Source organism: Aythya ferina, assembly GCF_964211825.1.
Source record: "Aythya ferina genome assembly, chromosome: 21".
Lineage (NCBI taxonomy): Eukaryota > Metazoa > Chordata > Aves > Anseriformes > Anatidae > Aythya > Aythya ferina.
The window spans coordinates 1,858,184-1,875,586 of record NC_140319.1 but is presented as its reverse complement, the minus strand read 5'-3'; the positions used below and the strand labels follow the sequence as shown (position 1 = coordinate 1,875,586).

The following is a 17,403-nucleotide window of genomic DNA, read 5'->3' as shown; positions in this document are numbered from 1 at the left end:
CTCTCACAAAGACTTCATTCTTGTGGCATCAACCAGAAGTGACTGAGGCGTTGTGACTTGCAGAATAGTCAGACTAGATAAGAGCATCTGTCAGCACGGTGCACTTTGATGCATGTAACGTTCTCAAAAATGTGTCAGAAAAAGAGGAGAAGGGTGGCTTACATTTTGCTGAGTGGTGTAAAAATTGTGGTATTTTTGGAAAGATTTTGCAAAGTTAGGGAAACTTAACCTGACCACTTGAAGGGTTCCTCATGCTTGAAATTGGAAATGATTTGTACTTTACCTACAATAGAGGTTTGGATAAAAACATGCTTTGTTTTTGTAGTTGGACTCTGCAGTTTCCTTGACAATTGGATTTGGTATTTTGACAGCAAAAGCTTAATTTTCACTTGGAGATTGGAGGGGGAAAAAATGAGGTGGGCTAACAATTGCCAGCTTTTCACACTGCAGCTCGCTGGTCTTGCCAACATACCAGGTTGGGAATGACTGTAACAATTACCGGCAGAACAGCTGCTGAAATCCTGTGGGAGTCTTAAGTGTGGGAAGGTTGGAGGTGAGAACACGGTGGCAGTTGCAGTGATGTAATTTCCATGGTCTGCTAGACCTAGGAACTAATTCTGTGTACCCACTGTGCAGGTCTGAGTGCTGGCTGCTAGAGGTGTCACTGGCCTTCTAGTTTGGCAGCTGGCAGCACTGGGGAAGGAGTGTGTGATGCATCAGTTCCAGTACAACGTTATCACTGTCACTTCAGATTGCAGACCCAGTCACAACAGGGATTTTCCAGCATTGTGAAAAAATTCAGGCTCGTTTGAAAAATACTGCTGGATTAAAAAATAAATAAATAAAATAAAGGGGGGGGTAGTATTTTGGCAGTCTTTGATACTGTATATTGATACTGTATATAATGTATCTTCTGTGGAAATGACGATTTTTGTTATTTGGGAGGGTTTATAACAGGGGCACACCTTCTAGTAGTGATGTTATTTTTGGAGGCAGGTTTTGTAGGTTTTTGTAGGCAAAAAAAAGTTTCTTGAATTATCCTGTAGTGACTTTCATTGTCCCTGTGCACTTGGATGGGGTTTCCAGACAGCCTGCTTGTAGGTGACAATAATACTTCACGTTATAAGTACTTTCTTTATAAAAAAAAAAATAGTTTAAGTGCAGCAGTTGTTGCACTTTTAGACTTTGAGATTTCATTGCAGGTTAAGAGGATGAAAAGGCAGCTCTGATTCGATGGACCAAGGTCTAACACAGCAGTCCCTTAAGAGGCTCTTCTGCCCCCTTCTGGACGGGGTAGAGAATGGTTTTGATCTACACCTCTAACCTCAGTTATGCTGTTTTATGGTAGAGAGGTAACAGCTCATACAAAAATAATCCTGTGTAAGCAGTCATTCACAGAGAACACCAGGCTCCAGGGTGCTTGAATTTCCTGCGTTGTTCTTGGAATGAGGATTTCTGCTAGGTTTTTGAAAGCAGTTTGTGGCTTTGTTTCTCAGCCTTGCTGGACTAAAGAGCTGGATCTTTTGGTTGCAGTCCTCTAGCCAGTCACAGAAGGACACTGCGCTGCGGGGCCTTGTCATTGATTCCTAGGGCTAGAAGAGGAAGATCATGGGTGGATGTGAGTTCAGGCTGCACAAGCAATTTGTTGCTGATTGCACCAGAAGAACCTGTATACAAGAAAGCGAAATTTTTTTATTATTATTTTTTATTTTAAACAAAACAACAACAAAAACCTGCCCACAGTATGCTTGGATTTCTTACATTGAGTGGTAGCTTATAGTTGGGTGCTGAGGGAGTTTGAAACTCAAGCTTTAGATTGTAGTTCTCAATGCATCGAAAACAGCTGATAAGTGATTGTGAAAGGACGTACAAGGCTTTTCCTTGAGACAAAATACTAACCACAAAAATAAAGGGAATGGAGCATTTCCTGCCCTGGCCTAAATTAATACCTTGTAAGCACTTATTTCTGAGATGCTCTGCGTGATGCTTGCTTCACTCGCCAGCTTTAGAATGCATCTCTTACTGGTCATCCCAGCAGGGAGCAGAAGAGGAGGATGCTCATTTTCCAAAGACAAATAAGTACTTTTGAGAATACGTGCTCTTTCCCCTCAGCACCCAGCGTGAGGTCCAAGATTCCTTTGGTTTATCTCCCTTTTTACCTTTGTGCGCAGTAAGTGATAATATCTCACAGAGTTCATTTTGGGCTTCTTGTAAAATTGTAATAGTTTCAGTTTTTCCTTCTGTCAGTCCCATTTGGCCCACATACCATGCCTTTTTAGATTTCTTTGTAATCAGGTGTGGTAAGTATCCACCTACATTTAGTGAGTCATCAGCATGTATTTGCCATTTCCCAAGGGGATGACACCTGCTAGCGTGGGTGGTTTGAGGGAAACAGCCTGTTATGCATTTGTTAACAATTTGTGTGAAATAATCCATTCAGATTTGTTCACTGGTGGTTGGTCTTTCTTTTGAGTTTTGTCTCAAAAAGCTTATTGGCCGGCACACAGAATGAGTACAGTGTGAGAACAAGTGGAAAAGTCTTGTAGGATCCCATAAAATAGTTTCAAATCATGAAAGCTTGAAGAGAAAAAATTTTCTAGAGCGTGGAATCATCAGTGCCTCCTAAGTTATTTCCTGTAAGGGTCTGTTTTAATGCAAACTGCTTTTTAAGCATCACTGGATTGCCCACCTTTTATTTCTGGAGAAATGTTCATGTCTCCTTGGGTCGAAGCACACCAATACTAGGCTCTCTATTGTATGTGCAAAACAACAAGCATATTTTTTAGTTATTGTTTTACCAAAATGCATGTCACTTTCCCAGAAAAACAACTGTTTAAGTTTGATCTCCTGCTGCCAGGTTTAACTCAGACACTGCCTGAAGCTAATGCCCTGGTATGTTTTTGTTCAGTGAGTTATTATTCCCAGATGGAAGTCTAATATCTTACACCATTCAGTTAGAGCTTTGGCTTTCCACTTCAATATTGTGAAGATAGTTTCTTCAAACACATGGTTGTAATTTATTGCCCTTCTCTTGACGTGTGTGTGCAATTGATTGAAATCAAAGCGTAATGAGGACCAGGGCGTCTGGATAAATCTATTCATTTTAGATTCTGTGTTCTGTTGTTTTGGGTTGGAGATAATCAGTGCTTTAATTAAGTAATCTAATCGCTCTTTGTTGTCTGGAAGAAATCATTTCTGAAGTGATTAAATAGACCTCCCTGGGGAAGGATGCTGCTGATCTGAATATCTCTACAAACAAGATGAGTTTTGGCAACTCTGGACTAGTTTAGTAACCTGACATGCATTTAGAGTCATTCTGCTCCTCAGAATATTTTTATTGATTAGGGCTTTGAGTTCCTTCAACAGAATAAGTCATGAAGCCTTGAACTTTTGCTTCTGCCCCTGTTTTGATGTTGATCTATTTTCAACTTACGTTAGGGCTCTGGATGAGGAATTTGATAGGAGTGGAAGGAGGTCTGGGAGAGGACTGACCTCTAAAATATGTCTTCATTGCGTATAATCCTCTTGTTACTGAATCTTGGATTGCAGTTGTCTGAAATGGAGTTTGTCACTCAAATTTATGATGTATTTTTAATGTTCTTAGGTATTAGAAATGCTGAGGATGGCACCCATGCCTTTTAACTATGGGAATGCTCAGGGGTGACTTTTATTGATGTTTTATCTCATTGAACAGCCTTGATTCGCTCAACGTCAGGGATGTCTCATTTTGGCTAGACTCTGGCTCTTCACCACTGAACTTTTTGATGTTGTCTCTACCACCAAGTATCTTCAAATGTCCTGGAAGCTCTGGATAGCTTTACTCTTTTTAGCTGTTCTTACCTTTTGCCTTAGTTTGTTTTGGGTTCTGTGCATGAACCACCTCTGGTGTTAACCTTTCTTTACTTCACTTCATAGGGAACAATGGCAAAACTGTATTAGGGCCGCCCTCCAACTTTAACTCTTTCAGATTGCTGCTACAGTCGTTATCTCATGTGTTCTTCCCTGACTTTCTGTACCCCTTTACCTGGTATCATACATCCTTTTACGTGATCTGATAGACCATGACATCCTCTGAGCAGAGTTCATTCCTCTCTGATTTTGAAAACACTCTGCGCTTCCGAGAATGTTTGAAGGAACTGTTGTATTTATCGGTTTGACCAAATTTGATTTATTTTGTATACAGAACATGCACCTATCCCACCAAGTAAATAAAAAGAGAGGACCAGATGTAAGGGATGTAATTAATGATTTGGGGTTAGCAGACACTACCAGTGCTCCTGCCTGTAGCTATACATGGGGGAGCAGCCGCTGAGCTTCGCTCCCTGCAGCCCGCAGTGTAACTTTCAGCTCACAAAGTGATTAGGCAGCTGCAAGCTCTTTATATAAGCATTCTGTCTGTGTTTAGATGTAAACTTAGTTTGCCTAAACTAAAAACCCATGGAAAGCTTTGAAGTGACTTTATTGCCATTAGCTCACTGTTCCTCATTAATGGTTACTAGCCCTTTGTGATGGCTTTCTCTTGGGCATGATAGTTACTGTGGTTTTCACAGCAAGGGCCCTGCAGATTGAATCCAGATGCATTTGTTATGCATCCTAGCACTAAGGAAACCTGACTTTCCATCTCACTGCTGGCTAGGCTTTTGCACAATAGGGTGTGACATCAGGATTATGTCATCTGTGTGATTCTTGCCTCCGGGTTAGACTGATAAGTACAAGATGAAGTTTCATAAGACAGACCTAAACTGCCAAGATGCTCGCTGCTTTAATGTCCGTGTGCTTTTAAAATTAAAACCATGATGTTTTCCCAAGGAAATTGTTTAGACATAAGTGTAAACAGACCAGTGTTGGGGTCCCTTCTTTAGCTCACCCGTAGCCAGCTTAAAACTCAAAACAGCTCCAAAATTGAAGTTGTTAGGCATTATACAGAGTGAATTTAGAAGAGAAGAGGAAAAATAAAGTATACTTACATGCTGTAAAAACTAAATTAGTTGCTCTTCATCTGATTTTTTTTTTTTGGGTGCTTCATTTTGGAGCATTTCTGGACAGACTGCATTCTTATCTTCTGAATCTGCGATTTTCAGCAGAGGAGTTTTCCCTTGGGTTCCCACGGTTCTGTGTGATTACATAAAATCTGAATGCTGGAGAGAGCGAGCTCGGGTTATGAGGCCAGTGCTGATGATGCAGCATTATTCTGAAACACCGCTCTCTGAAGGTTTTAAATCCCTAAAATGAGGTGATTTACATACTTTCAAAAATGGAGCGGGACTAGATTTTAAAGTATCAGTTTACTGTGATCTGGAATTTTTGAACTGATTCTCTCTAATAATACATGTCTGTGTTTGTACTCAGAAATTAACTTCTGTCACAAATGCACGGTGTTCTCATGATGGAAATTTGAAGAATAGAGTAAGAACTAGTCCTAGCCATCTCGCAGCATATCTGATAAATGCATATTTGAAGAAAGAAGTCTCTCACACGAAATCTATAGCCTGTGCAGACTCTGGCACGCGTAGTACATGACACGCGAGGCTTCTGCTGCTGCCTTTTCCCCTCCTACCCGTATTTGAATTGTAGCTGGCAGCATCTAAAATGTGTCAGACTGCTGGTTGATGGAGCTGTGGGCTGTCTCTGCAGAGCGCGCTGGTCGAATGGATGGGTGTGAGTGAGAGACTTGGTAGCAGTTGGTGCTTCCTTGTGCGTAATGAACCCGTTACGCATTTGGCCGTGTTACAAAGTGGCCCATTGTCTTCGTTATTAGCTGTCTAATGGAACTGTTTCGAGGTGACTTCCCAAGAAGGATTTGGTCATTAGGTTCCATCTGCCAAGAGCGATTGGGTGGTAAGGAAAATGTGAGCAATACAGCGTTGTGTTCTGTTTTAATAATGAGAGGTACCAGAAAACACAAAATTTGAGGTTCTGGAAGATATTTAGCCTTCAGGATCCCATTGTTTGGATACTGTTTTCCTTCCATGCAGAGTTCCTACACTTCACAACTCTGCTTCACAGTTTGAGTCATCCCACCACGGTCCAGATGTGTGCTTTTAAGTACAACTGGCATTGAAGTTACACATACCTAACGAGATTGGTATGTTTGCTCCAGGGATTTTTGCACCTGTGTATGCTGGAAAGAATTTCTGTAAAATACCTGTACAGAGTCCGTGGGCATACTTTGGGCTGCGTTCATAAACGGTGGTGAAAAACAGCTGCTCTGAATACACAAACATTTTACCTTCTTCCTTGTAAGTATTTAGGTAACATTCTTAAAGCATTATACAGTTACTCTCCTGGGACCAAAGAAGGGGAGAGAGAAGAATTTGAAATCCACTGTATTCAGTGGGAGAAGAGTTAAATCCTGGTGTTGCTGGTACCAACCTGCCCTTTTTAGTAAAAAACAGGCGCTCAAGCCTCATTACTAGAAAGCTGGGCACAGGCAGTGAAGTCATTTACTGACAATTCTGATCTCTTGATGTCCTAACAACTTTTTTCCCCTTTGAGCTACAAGGTTGCAGGTGATTTGAATAAACACCTTAGCAATGTTTTGGGCTTGGTAGGGAGTGGGTTGCTAAAATTTCCCGTTTCCTTCATGTTTGTGTTGGTTTGAAATTACGGGGTACAAGCAAGCACAGGGGGAGGACTGGGGGATTGTTACCAAGTCGTTTGCCATTAGCATCGTCTGTTTTTATAATAGTTGAAGTGTCAGCTTCCTCACTTCATCTTTCAGGTAACGTGTCTGGTTGCTGTTAGACACTAGCTTCTCTGGTTGTGACTTTGATCATTGTCACTGTAGTGAAAACATCTGTAGGGTGAATGCTCAATATTTTCCTCTGGGGCAGATTTTTTTTTAAAGACAGGTCTGTTGGAAGAAATTGATCTAAATGGAGACACTTCCCTTTCTGTGCTGAACTTCTCTAGTTGGAAAAGGTATCTGTGCAACGTTGAGGGGGGAATTTATACACACACACATATATATAAATATATTTTGCTGCTTTGCAAGAGCCAATTTGAAATACTGCAACTCTTTTGAAGATCTTCGTGGTCCTTCTGAGATTCCAGGTATGGGTACTTTGGCATCAGGGTTTTGTGTGCTGCAGGAGTCATAAGCCAGATAGAAAAACCCACCCACTGTCTTTGGCTCTCCGTTCCTTACTGGAAAATACACAACTGTTTTTATGGATGAGTGATTTGGTTCTAGAGTGTAATTGAGAGTCATAGCTTGTTTTTATTGCTGTGTGGTGGAAACTTATTTTCTCAGCATACAGTCCAACATTCATTAGTAAGGCTTCTGAGAAATAGAATGCTATTGGGAAGGTTGTGGTGTATTTTCTGATCTGTTATTTAGCGGTAAAACAAAATGATTAATCTGTCCCCCTTTACTGAGGTATCTGCTGGAAGCTGGGGATTTCCTCCCCTGATAGGTCCCTCTTGAAGTTATGGCTTTGTTCTGGCCACGGTCTTTTCTGTTTCAGCCTGGTTACAGCTCAAGTTCCTTAAACAAGTTTCCATCCTGTCTCTCCACCCGCTTAAACTTCAAACACTTCATAAAGCTTTGGATCACTCTTAGCTTAAATATTTTCTTTTATTCTTGCGTTCATAAAGTAGGTCAGTCCTGAGTGTGACATTTTTTGTATAAAACAGCTTTTTCCAGGAGTTCTGTGGTTGATGAGTAACGGATATAAAACTTAAGTGTTTGATCATGACATTAAAACTAGAATTGATTTTGAGTGGAATGCTATTCTGAATTTTGCAGAGAGAAAGAGTGATTTTGCTGGGCCATATGCCACTCAACCAACTTCCTGGGCAGCTTTATAGAAGGTGGTTTTACCGGAGATGGAAGAACTCTGTCCTCGGAGCAGACAGATGTAGTTTGGCAGCATAACCTTTAGCGTGTTGGTCAAGGGCCATGACTGGCTCATGACAACCATGGGACTGTTTTTTGTTGTTCCTCTAACAAACTTCTGCCTGTAGGTAAGTGCAGGGACTGTCCCCCTTGTGCTCTGCGCAAGAAAGGTCTGTGCTCTTATGCAGAAGAGGACCAATAGTTTTTCTTTGAATTGCCATCCTTTGAGAACAGCTTACCCTTTGGGGATGTTTCTGAGGTACCCCATTAGGAACTGCAGTTTTCCTCCCACATCGGGTCTCTTGCCCATCTTAGAAGTGATGATTGCCTTATGTTGAGCCTTGGATACCTTGGGAGAGAACTCAAGCTTTTTAGAAAACAGAGACGTGCCACTTAAAAACGGGAGGGTAACATACCAAAAACGTGTATCAAGAACAGGGGGTCAAATAAAATTCTGTTCCATCCAGGATCTGTGGGGGGCTTTCAAATTGTTCTGCTGCAAATACTGCCTCTGGTTCTGATGGGTATGTGCTCTGGTTTGCCCATCCGTTTCCATCACAGGGAAGATGCCTGTTTATGCCTTCCAGGAACTTTTTCCAAGCTGATTCTCTCTCATGCTCGGATTTTAGTAAGGGCTGATTTTTATTTTTTTTTTTTAATCTGTGGTGAAGGGGTTTCTTGGAGATAGTCTGGATTTGTTGCAAGGCCAAGTTTGAGTGTAGATTTAAATTCCTAACAATTTGTCTGTCATCCAGTTTTTCTTCGTGTAGCAGCCAATTAACCTGTATTACTAATAAATTTTTCTTGAAGAAAACAAGTTTCAAGTAATGTTCCCCTCTTCCAACATGGCTTTCATGGGATTTGATAGTCTTCAGAAAATCCCACTTCAGTACATTTTAGTTGCTGCATGGGGAAAGGTAAAATCTAATGTTGTGACCTATTCTATATATTTTCTCCCCGTGAAGAATGAGTGATGTTTTGGAATTATTATGTATTGGTGGAACACAGAGGAGGCTCTGGCTAATATTTATCCCGGCATGCCTTGGATTCATAATGGTTCAATCACTGGCATTGTTGTTTGAGTCTCAAAATACTGGATCTGACTATGTCAAAGCAACTTTATTGAAATAGCATGTTAGTATTTAAAACAATATTAATACTATATTTGATTCATTAAATATACAAAGGCAAGTTAAAGCATTTCCATGTGTGCACTGTTAGTTCTGGCAGGAGGTTCTTCAGATGGTTTTATGTGGTTTCAGACAACATTTTAGCACATTCTTAAAATACCCACAAAAGCCTTTATGTAAAATCTCATAAAGGTGAACCACATAAAAATGATTTTTTTCCTGTTTCATGTCATTAGGATCAAAGTACAGTAGGTAAGAATAAATTTCCCCAAACCTTGTTTCAGTCCCTGTCTTAATTAATGTTTCATGCTCATAGCAAGCTCATAAAGTGTGTAATAGGGGAAACTGTCTGTACGCACTAATATTCTCAGCGATTTCTCAGTTCTTTTTGAATGAAATCACTTTTTTTTTATATGAATACTTCAAGCAAACTTTCTGTGGAAATGGGCGGTGCTTTGTGTTCTCTGGTCTTTGAGTCAAACTGGTCAAACTGTTCTTTGGTCAAAGGAAGCATCAGTCAGGTTGGAGCTCAGCTTTGCTGAGGGACTGAAATTCTTGTTAACTGCATTAAACAAAATCCATTTGTGAATTCCCCAGGGGATATGGTGTTTGTTGGTTTGTTAGGTTTAAATTGCCTGCTGGAAGTCTGGCTTTAGCATGCCTGTGGAGCTAAGGGCTTTCCTTTGATGGCATGCTCTCGGTTGCCTAACAAATATCATTGGGCAGTGCTGTGTATGGTTGTTTCCTAAATGCCTGGTCTAAGCTTGTTGGTGACTAGCAGTAGGCAACCACTGAAAATAAAATGATGTGTGATGAGTTAACATGAAGTCGTATACACTCCTTGGGACAGAATTGATTTTGGTATAGGCATGGATGCACACTACTGAGGAGAATCAGGGTTGTTTTAGGCCTTAAAAAAAAAAATACCAAACCCATCTCTAAATGCAGAGAAAACATTCAAAGCTACATAAGCTATTTGTAATACCTTCCTGATACCTTTTCTCTTGGCTTGTGGAAAAGGATACGTTAGCGTCGCTGAATCTGCAGCACTTCAAGCTAAGACAAAGTCCAAAACACACAATAAATGAAATCTTACATGCCATTAATAACTGTCAGGATCATGTTTAGAAAGGAGGAGAACATGAAGATGGGGGGTTTCAACAAGTTTTTCACGTTGGCAATGAGTGATTCTGTCCTTTCTTGCTGAGGAGAAACATGCAGTCACTTGCACATCTTTGTGATTGTGCCACTCGTGCCAGCGAGGGGCAATAACACGGAGCTGCTTAATCTGCAGGGCTCCTGGGAACTGTCTGTCACAAAAGCTCGTTTCTCTGGGTGATGGGCTTTTGCTCTCCTTCAGACAAGAAATTCCCAGGTGTTTTGTCTTCTTTATATACATACTTGCAGAACAGTCAGAATAAAAACCATCTGACTACTAAAATTTCTTGTCATTCATCTGTGTTTGCCGAAGCTGCCTCTCCTCCTTTCCTTAACCTTTCACCAGAGGTGGTGGTTCTGTGCAGCATTAAGTTCATCAATGAGATCTATGAGTTGTGTGCCATGACAAGTATTCCCTCTTGTGTGATGCTCATTATGGCTCTTTGATAACTTGAGAATGGAGACGGCTGTTAAATGCGGTAGGTTACAGTTTCATTTTTCTAGAAGCCAAATTTGCTCCTTGTGCATCACCCTTCCTACAGCCTTGGGTTGTTTACCATTATTTTAAAGTGTCTTTCATCTAGCACGTAAGGAGCTTGGCAGTAGTGCTGTAAAGGAATTGAGTTCTGCAGATGTCATTGTTTTGTTAGTTTTCTAACAGTGTACTTTGTACTACCAGAAACCTGAGATTTAGGTGGTTTCTGTCATCTGCTGTATCTGAGGCTGGAATAACATGTGAACCTAGACAGCATCTCTTCTAAGAACTTTGGGTTTTGATTCAATTCCACTTGGAATAAATCAGTAAGTCAGCTTCACACAAACTCTTGAGACAGCAGGATAAAGCTACTTACTTGCTCCCTTCTGTCTTAATTAGCAGACCTTGTTGTAAAGAACTTCCAGCCTTGCCCAATAGCAGGAGAGAAGGGGGGGGAAAGAAAACCAACTGTAAAATAGTCTTACACTCAGCCTACTTTGTAGCTTGTGTTTTCACCAGCTGTTACATTTAATTGGAATGCAATTAAAGAGGAATTGTTTGCTCAAGTACTGTAGAAAAGCATAGCTAGCTTTGTTTCTCACTAGACTTTTATTCTCCTTTACAGAAACATAGTTTTTTTGTAATTAAAATGTGTATTATAAGATGATATGAACTGGTGTGTTTCCAGGTATCTAACTATTGAGAGAATGCTGTCTTACCATTAAAAATCTTTGGTAGGATATAAAGATTCTGTATTATTATTATTAGGCTCTGATTTAGATGTTGTTTACTTTTAACATACCTATTGGATTGCATCCTGCAGGTATTTTGAAGGTGGAGTCTCCTCTGTCTACCTCTGGGATCTGGATCATGGTTTTGCTGGTGTGATCCTCATTAAGAAAGCTGGAGATGGATCAAAGAAGATTAAGGGATGCTGGGATTCCATCCACGTGGTGGAGGTTCAGGTACAGCCTCTGGGGCAGCTGATATTCCTAAGTGAAAACAAAACCCAGTTAATTCCAGACAGTTAACGAGCACAGGTGTTCCACTGAACAATACAATATTGTGTTAGGGGCTGTAAACTTCTTTTCCATGTTAATTTTTGAAAATTCCCTGAAGCAATTTGGATAAAGATAAGTCAGGGCTGTAATCAAAAAGAATCCCAGAAGAATTGAAAGTATGTTACTTTCTGTGTGTGTGATTCTGAGATTTTTTTTTTTTTTAATGTAAAGGTCTACAGATAAATACCACAAATTAGGTAATAAAAACAAGGTAATGGGAGGTTAAATTGCTCTAGCTAGATTTGCTTTTGGAAAATTGTAGAAAGGTGCATGCTTGCAATTGTCTGTCAGAAATAGACTGTGCTCTGTACGTGCACTTAAATGTACCTCTCCTGTTGCATATGCAATCTCTGGGGCCAGCCACCTTTTAGTTTTTGGAGGGGTTTTAATCTTTTGTGTCTTTCCTTTTTCTTATCCTTCCACTTCTAGGAGAAATCCAGCGGCCGTACTGCTCATTACAAGCTGACCTCCACAGTGATGCTGTGGTTGCAGACTAATAAAACTGGTTCTGGTACCATGAACCTTGGCGGGAGCCTTACCAGACAGGTAGGTCTGCAAATTGCACTGGAATACCCTACAGCCCCTTGCCTTATTTATGTATCCAGTAGCCTCAGCTGGGAACAAAAAGTTTATTTTGTGAGGTGTTGTATAAACATCTGTTTTCCTGCTTCATATGCAGTCCAGTGAAGCAGTTAATCTGCAGTCGTGTGATTACCAGGAAGCCCTTTCAGCTTTGCCTGATGGCAGAATAGCTTTCAATTAGAAATACAAAATATTCGGTAGGACATCAGATTTTATTTTAAGTCTTGGTTTTGTGGTTGGTACTCTTAAACTTTTATACTTCTGCATGTGTTGCCTGGACAGATCATTTTATCTTTAAGATTTGCCCACTTCATTACTAGAAAATTCCAATAGGATTATAAAAACATTGCATCTCTTTTTTTAAAAAGCAAGGTAGGCCAGACCTGTATTTTGCATAGACCCTAGGATTCTTCTGTTCTTAGGCTTCAAGTATCTTCTAGTATCCTTCTTCAGTATTTTTCATCCTGCTGTACCAGGACAATGATTTAAATAAATAAATATCTTCTAGTCATTTGTTTTTTGTGCCAGTTCTAGTTACTTAGACGACTTCTTGAGAAAGCCATTTTTCAGAGGGAAGGTGCCACACTGATGGCTGTTCAGGCAGTGCTGCTATCGTAGGTCTGCCAGGTCTTACCTGTCAGAGACTGACTTCACTGGCTGAAGGTGCTTCTGCCCCAGCCACCTGCCCAAAGGGTCCCTTCTCTTTATGGCGTGCTGCTGATGAATTGGGGTTGCTCAAGATCTGGACTGTGGAAGTCAGCGACTCAAGAGGAGTAATAAACTCTGGGGGACAGGAGGCGTATTGTGTGGTTGTGAGTGGCTAGAGAGATTGGCAGTTGCTAAGACTCCTTTATGAGACTTCCCAGGGCAGACCATTGGTTTCGATACAAAGGACAATGCAGGCTGTTAAACACTCCATGGTTTTGTAGAGGTTTGAGGCAGGTGAGGGAACAAAGGATCAGTGATGGCAGAGAGAGGAACTGATTTGGATTAGCATTGTAGTCACAGAAGCTTGCTCCTAGGTGATTTTTTTTTCCACGTTGATTTACAAAAGAGGCTGCTGCAAGAGCAGGAGGGGAGAAAAAGGCGTCTGGAGACAGTTTTGAGCATTGTGTACTCTTTTAAAACATTTGCAGTACTTACACCCGAGTTATGGTGACCCGGACAAATATTTAATCACAGGCCTTCCTAAGACTTTAAATCATAGCTGTGAAGTGGACGCCAAGGGCTTGACTCGAGCCATGGCCTTATGGTGTGTGAGAGCTTTGCCAAAAAAAACAAGAGTCTGTTGAGAATAGGTGTCCTCAGTACACCTTGGCCTGAAGTGCTGGGCCTTGTTTAGTTTGACTTTCACTCTCTTAGCTTTAGTGGGGAGATTCATGCTTCTGTCATCATTTTAACAGTAGACCATTTAATTCATATGTGATGCATTAAAGCAGGGGCCTGCTTCCAATGTAAGTAACCATAAAGAAGCCACTGGGGTAATGATGCACTGCTTCTGCACAAACAAAGGAAACTTAAAATCTAAAACTCAGCTTTGGGCTGGAGATTTTCTGCTTTGCAGGCTTAACGGGACAGGCTTCGTCAGAATCCAGCACAGAAAATGAGATCTTCATCATGCCTTGAGGTGTGCTATGGGAAAAGGAGCTCTTTGTCCTGAGCTGCTTATTTGGCTGTAGCTGGACTAAACTCCTGAGTGCCAGGCTTTTGCTTTTTGTGCTGTAAAATCAGTTTGCCCCATTACCTAGGGACAGCAGGTTTTGTTTGTACTTTTTGATGGGCTTTTTATACAGCCTGCAGTGAACTTAAGCATTGAAAGTAGCTTTTAGTTCTCTCTTGAATGGCATGTTACTGTTTAACTTAGACAATATTGGTAATCTCTTGTTCTAAGCATAATTTTGAAATAATTTTGTCTGTGATAAATTGTTCATGTTTTTGGTAAACTCAACATTTAAGGTACTTGACCACCTTTGATCCTAAAATGTGAAGAGCAGATGTCCGTATATTTCAGTGGAAGCGTTTGAAGTGTTCACAAGCTTTGTAATATCCTGGCTTATAAACTGATGGCACAGAGAACCTTTCAATGCTTGGAAAGGCAAGGCTGTTGAGAGCCATTACTTTGAAATCAGTTTTGCCTCATAGCTGCAAATTGGTTACTTTTCAAGCGTTGACTGGAATGATTAACTTAGAGGCCAGGAGCAGGCGCAAAGGAACAGCTAATGGAATGCCTCCTGATTTACCACCTCTGGCAACTACAGAGAGCTGGGCATGTCTCACGCTGAAATGCTATGGGGAGCGTTTGCAACTTCTTATGAAAACGCTTGCTCAGTAATTCCCCTTCCTAATGTCTGCAGATTACACTTGGTGCAAGTCCTGTTTGTTCTGTAAATGGGCAGCACAGCACAGCACTGTGGCAGAACCGAATCTAAAAGAGCCCAAGACATTCTCTGCTGTCACTTCCTATTGTTGAAACATTGTTGCCCCACATCAGACACAAATATACCTATTTTTTGTTTTTAATTTTTGTTGCCTTTATCGAGACAGTTTGGAGAAACTTGTCTTTACATTTCCAGAATATCCCCAAACTCCTCTTAGAAGGCTCCTGCTATAAGGGTATTCCAAATGTTGAATTCCTAAGAATAACGTCTTTTTTTTTTTCTCTCCCTGTCCAAGACACCATATATTTCAGTGTTCCTACACCTGGCTTGGGGCCATGGGATGATATGTTCTGGGTAGATACTGCTTAAAGTCATTTCCCTCTCCTATGTCTACTTTTTAGTGTCATACAGTGAGAACTGATGCCTCTCTTCCAATTTGCTAAACTGCTACTTCTCAGTGGTTTTCCCAATGCAGTTCAAGTGCTGCTGTAGGAGCTGGGATATCTATACTGTTGTCCCTTTGTCTTTGTTTATAATTGGAGAGTAACTGTACAAGAATTTTACATTTGTAAGTAGGCAGAATAGGGAAAGAGAAGAGACATGACACACTGAGTGAGGAGCTGACCTGTTTTAGGAAGTTGAAAATCTCCTTCGTGTAGCTTTAAATTTACTTGACTTAGTGGTTTTCAAATGAGAACTTAAGGCTTTTCCTTTATCCATTCAGTTATGTAAAGGTATTCATGACAGTTGGAGTGTGGACTAATTGAAATGTCATGTTCTGAACAGTTTTGGTTAAAATATGGAATTCAAATACTTTCCTGATCAAATATAGAAATGTGTGTATATGTACACACACAACTCAAAAATGTATATTGTGATATAAATTTCTTTACTTAATTTATGTACATTCATAATTGGTTTATGTGTATGTACAAACTATTGAGAGGATGAGCGATTCTTAGCCAGCTCTGTGCATGTGGGATCTATAGCACAATTTCTTTGAAAACAGGGAGAATTACAGCCTCAGTGACATCTTCACATTGGACATTGCATTAGTTCCTTATTGAAGGAGTCCTTTTGTATGGGAGAACACTTTTTTTTTTTTTGCCTGGTGAAGACTGTGTAGTTATCTTTAGCAATATGTGCTGGTGCTACACACTGCGTCTATATTTGTGTTTGTAGCCATCCCACTTTGACTACAAATGACATTAGAGAAGAAATTTCTGATGCAACTGGAAGGCTAAAGCTGTATTTTGTGCCCTCCTCTTGCTATGGTCCTCCCCAAAAAGGCAAGAAAAATCAGATAGAGATGTTCTATTTTTACAGTTGTCTAAACAAGGGTGCTCTTCCAGGCAGTCAGTGTTCTGGAGACAAGCCTGGATGCTTTTCAAGAGAGCTCGGAGCTGAAGCACCGCAGGCCAGGATGGAGGAAGTAACTCTCAGCACACATCCGATACTGGCAGGCTTCAGTAAATACAAGGGCTGAGGCTGGAATTTGGATAGGGAAAGAGTGATCAGTGTGTTTTGTGCTGTCTGCGTCAATGAAGGGCTGCAGATTGAAGGGCTGTACATCTGAGAGGAAAGGAGCTCTACCTTCAGATTGCAAAAAGGAGCGATGCTTACAGGGAAATGGGAAACGCCAGCAGCTTTTCAGTTACCTTGCACATTCTCCAGTGGCTGCAGGTAACTCCCACCCGCCTCCTGATTCAAGACAGATGCCTGGCAGATGATTCTCTCTCTGTCTGACAGACATTAAGGTTCTGTCCTCTTTGTAGCGTATGTTGGCATTACTCATTTGCCACGGCACTGTACTGCTTTGGCTGAGCTTTGTGGTTTCCTTAGGCTGCATTTTTATTTAGAGTAAGAGCAGTCATATGGTCCTGTTTCACTTTATGCAAAGTAGATACAGCCTTCCAGCTTCCTGGCAGATAGTCAAAACTGCACTTTGCTGGTCGGATTCCTAGAGCCCCCCCTCCTTAAAAACCAAGACTAACAGGTGCCTTTCTGAGATCTCATAGCGCACAAAGAACCCCTGTGTGTTTCCGAAGCCAGGATGAACATTGTGAGGAAGTGCCAGGTTGCTGAGGAAGAGGTTGGCTCAAAACCTATAGTTTATTTACATCTGGAGGTGTGGGAAGGAGAGGATGTAAAGTTGTAGGGGAAATGAAGCCTGGGATTTCAGATTAAAGCAGTACAGATGTGTGTTGATTTTCATGCTTGAAATACTCCGTAGCAAAGGTGGAACATTTTGCAGAGCTTGGATGAAGGCTGGTCTGCTGTAATCTGAGCTTTTCCTGTGTTTGGGAAGATGTGCCCTGTGATATATTACTGCTCAACAAAGCACCAGAAGAGACGTTTTGCCGTTTATCATAATAGGTAAATCCTCTGAGGCTAGTGCTCTGCAATTAGGCAAGTCGTATATTTTCATCAAGCTGAGCTTTCATGTAAAGGCCTATCCCACTGACTTCCAGATGCTGTAGCAGTAAGCGGGGCGCTGGAGGAGCATGTTTCCACCAGCGGGATCTTCAGGTTGTAGCTGTCATGATCCTTGATCCCCACCCTCAGCTGTCCTCCAGTCCCATGGAGGCATCGTCTCTTCAATTGCCAAGGAGTATTTGGGGCGTGGAGGAAAGCGGAGATACACTGAGCAGTGATCATCCAGGAAACTGTTTCTGCTTCATGTAGCACATGGATCTTACAGAGTTTCAGTTTATTTAATAGCTGGTTTTAGAAAGAGAGTAGAAGAAGTGAGCAAGTGGGGACTAGTGGCATGGAGAGCTGA

At 41.1% G+C, this 17,403-nt stretch overlaps 1 protein-coding gene across 3 annotated transcripts in view; it reads left to right on the top strand.

Annotated features, from left to right (window-relative positions):
• The window catches only part of CAPZB (capping actin protein of muscle Z-line subunit beta), a gene marked incomplete at its 5' end in the record, with an annotated part of 62,355 nt that overhangs the window by 36,955 nt on the left and 7,997 nt on the right, over positions 1-17,403 (top strand). For all 3 annotated transcript variants that reach the window (XM_084494845.1, XM_084494846.1, XM_084494844.1), the window contains 2 exons: positions 11,424-11,565; positions 12,091-12,207. In XM_084494845.1, coding sequence (XP_084350971.1) covers positions 11,424-11,565; positions 12,091-12,207 — 259 coding nt within the window. The remainder of the gene's footprint in view (positions 1-11,423; positions 11,566-12,090; positions 12,208-17,403) is intronic.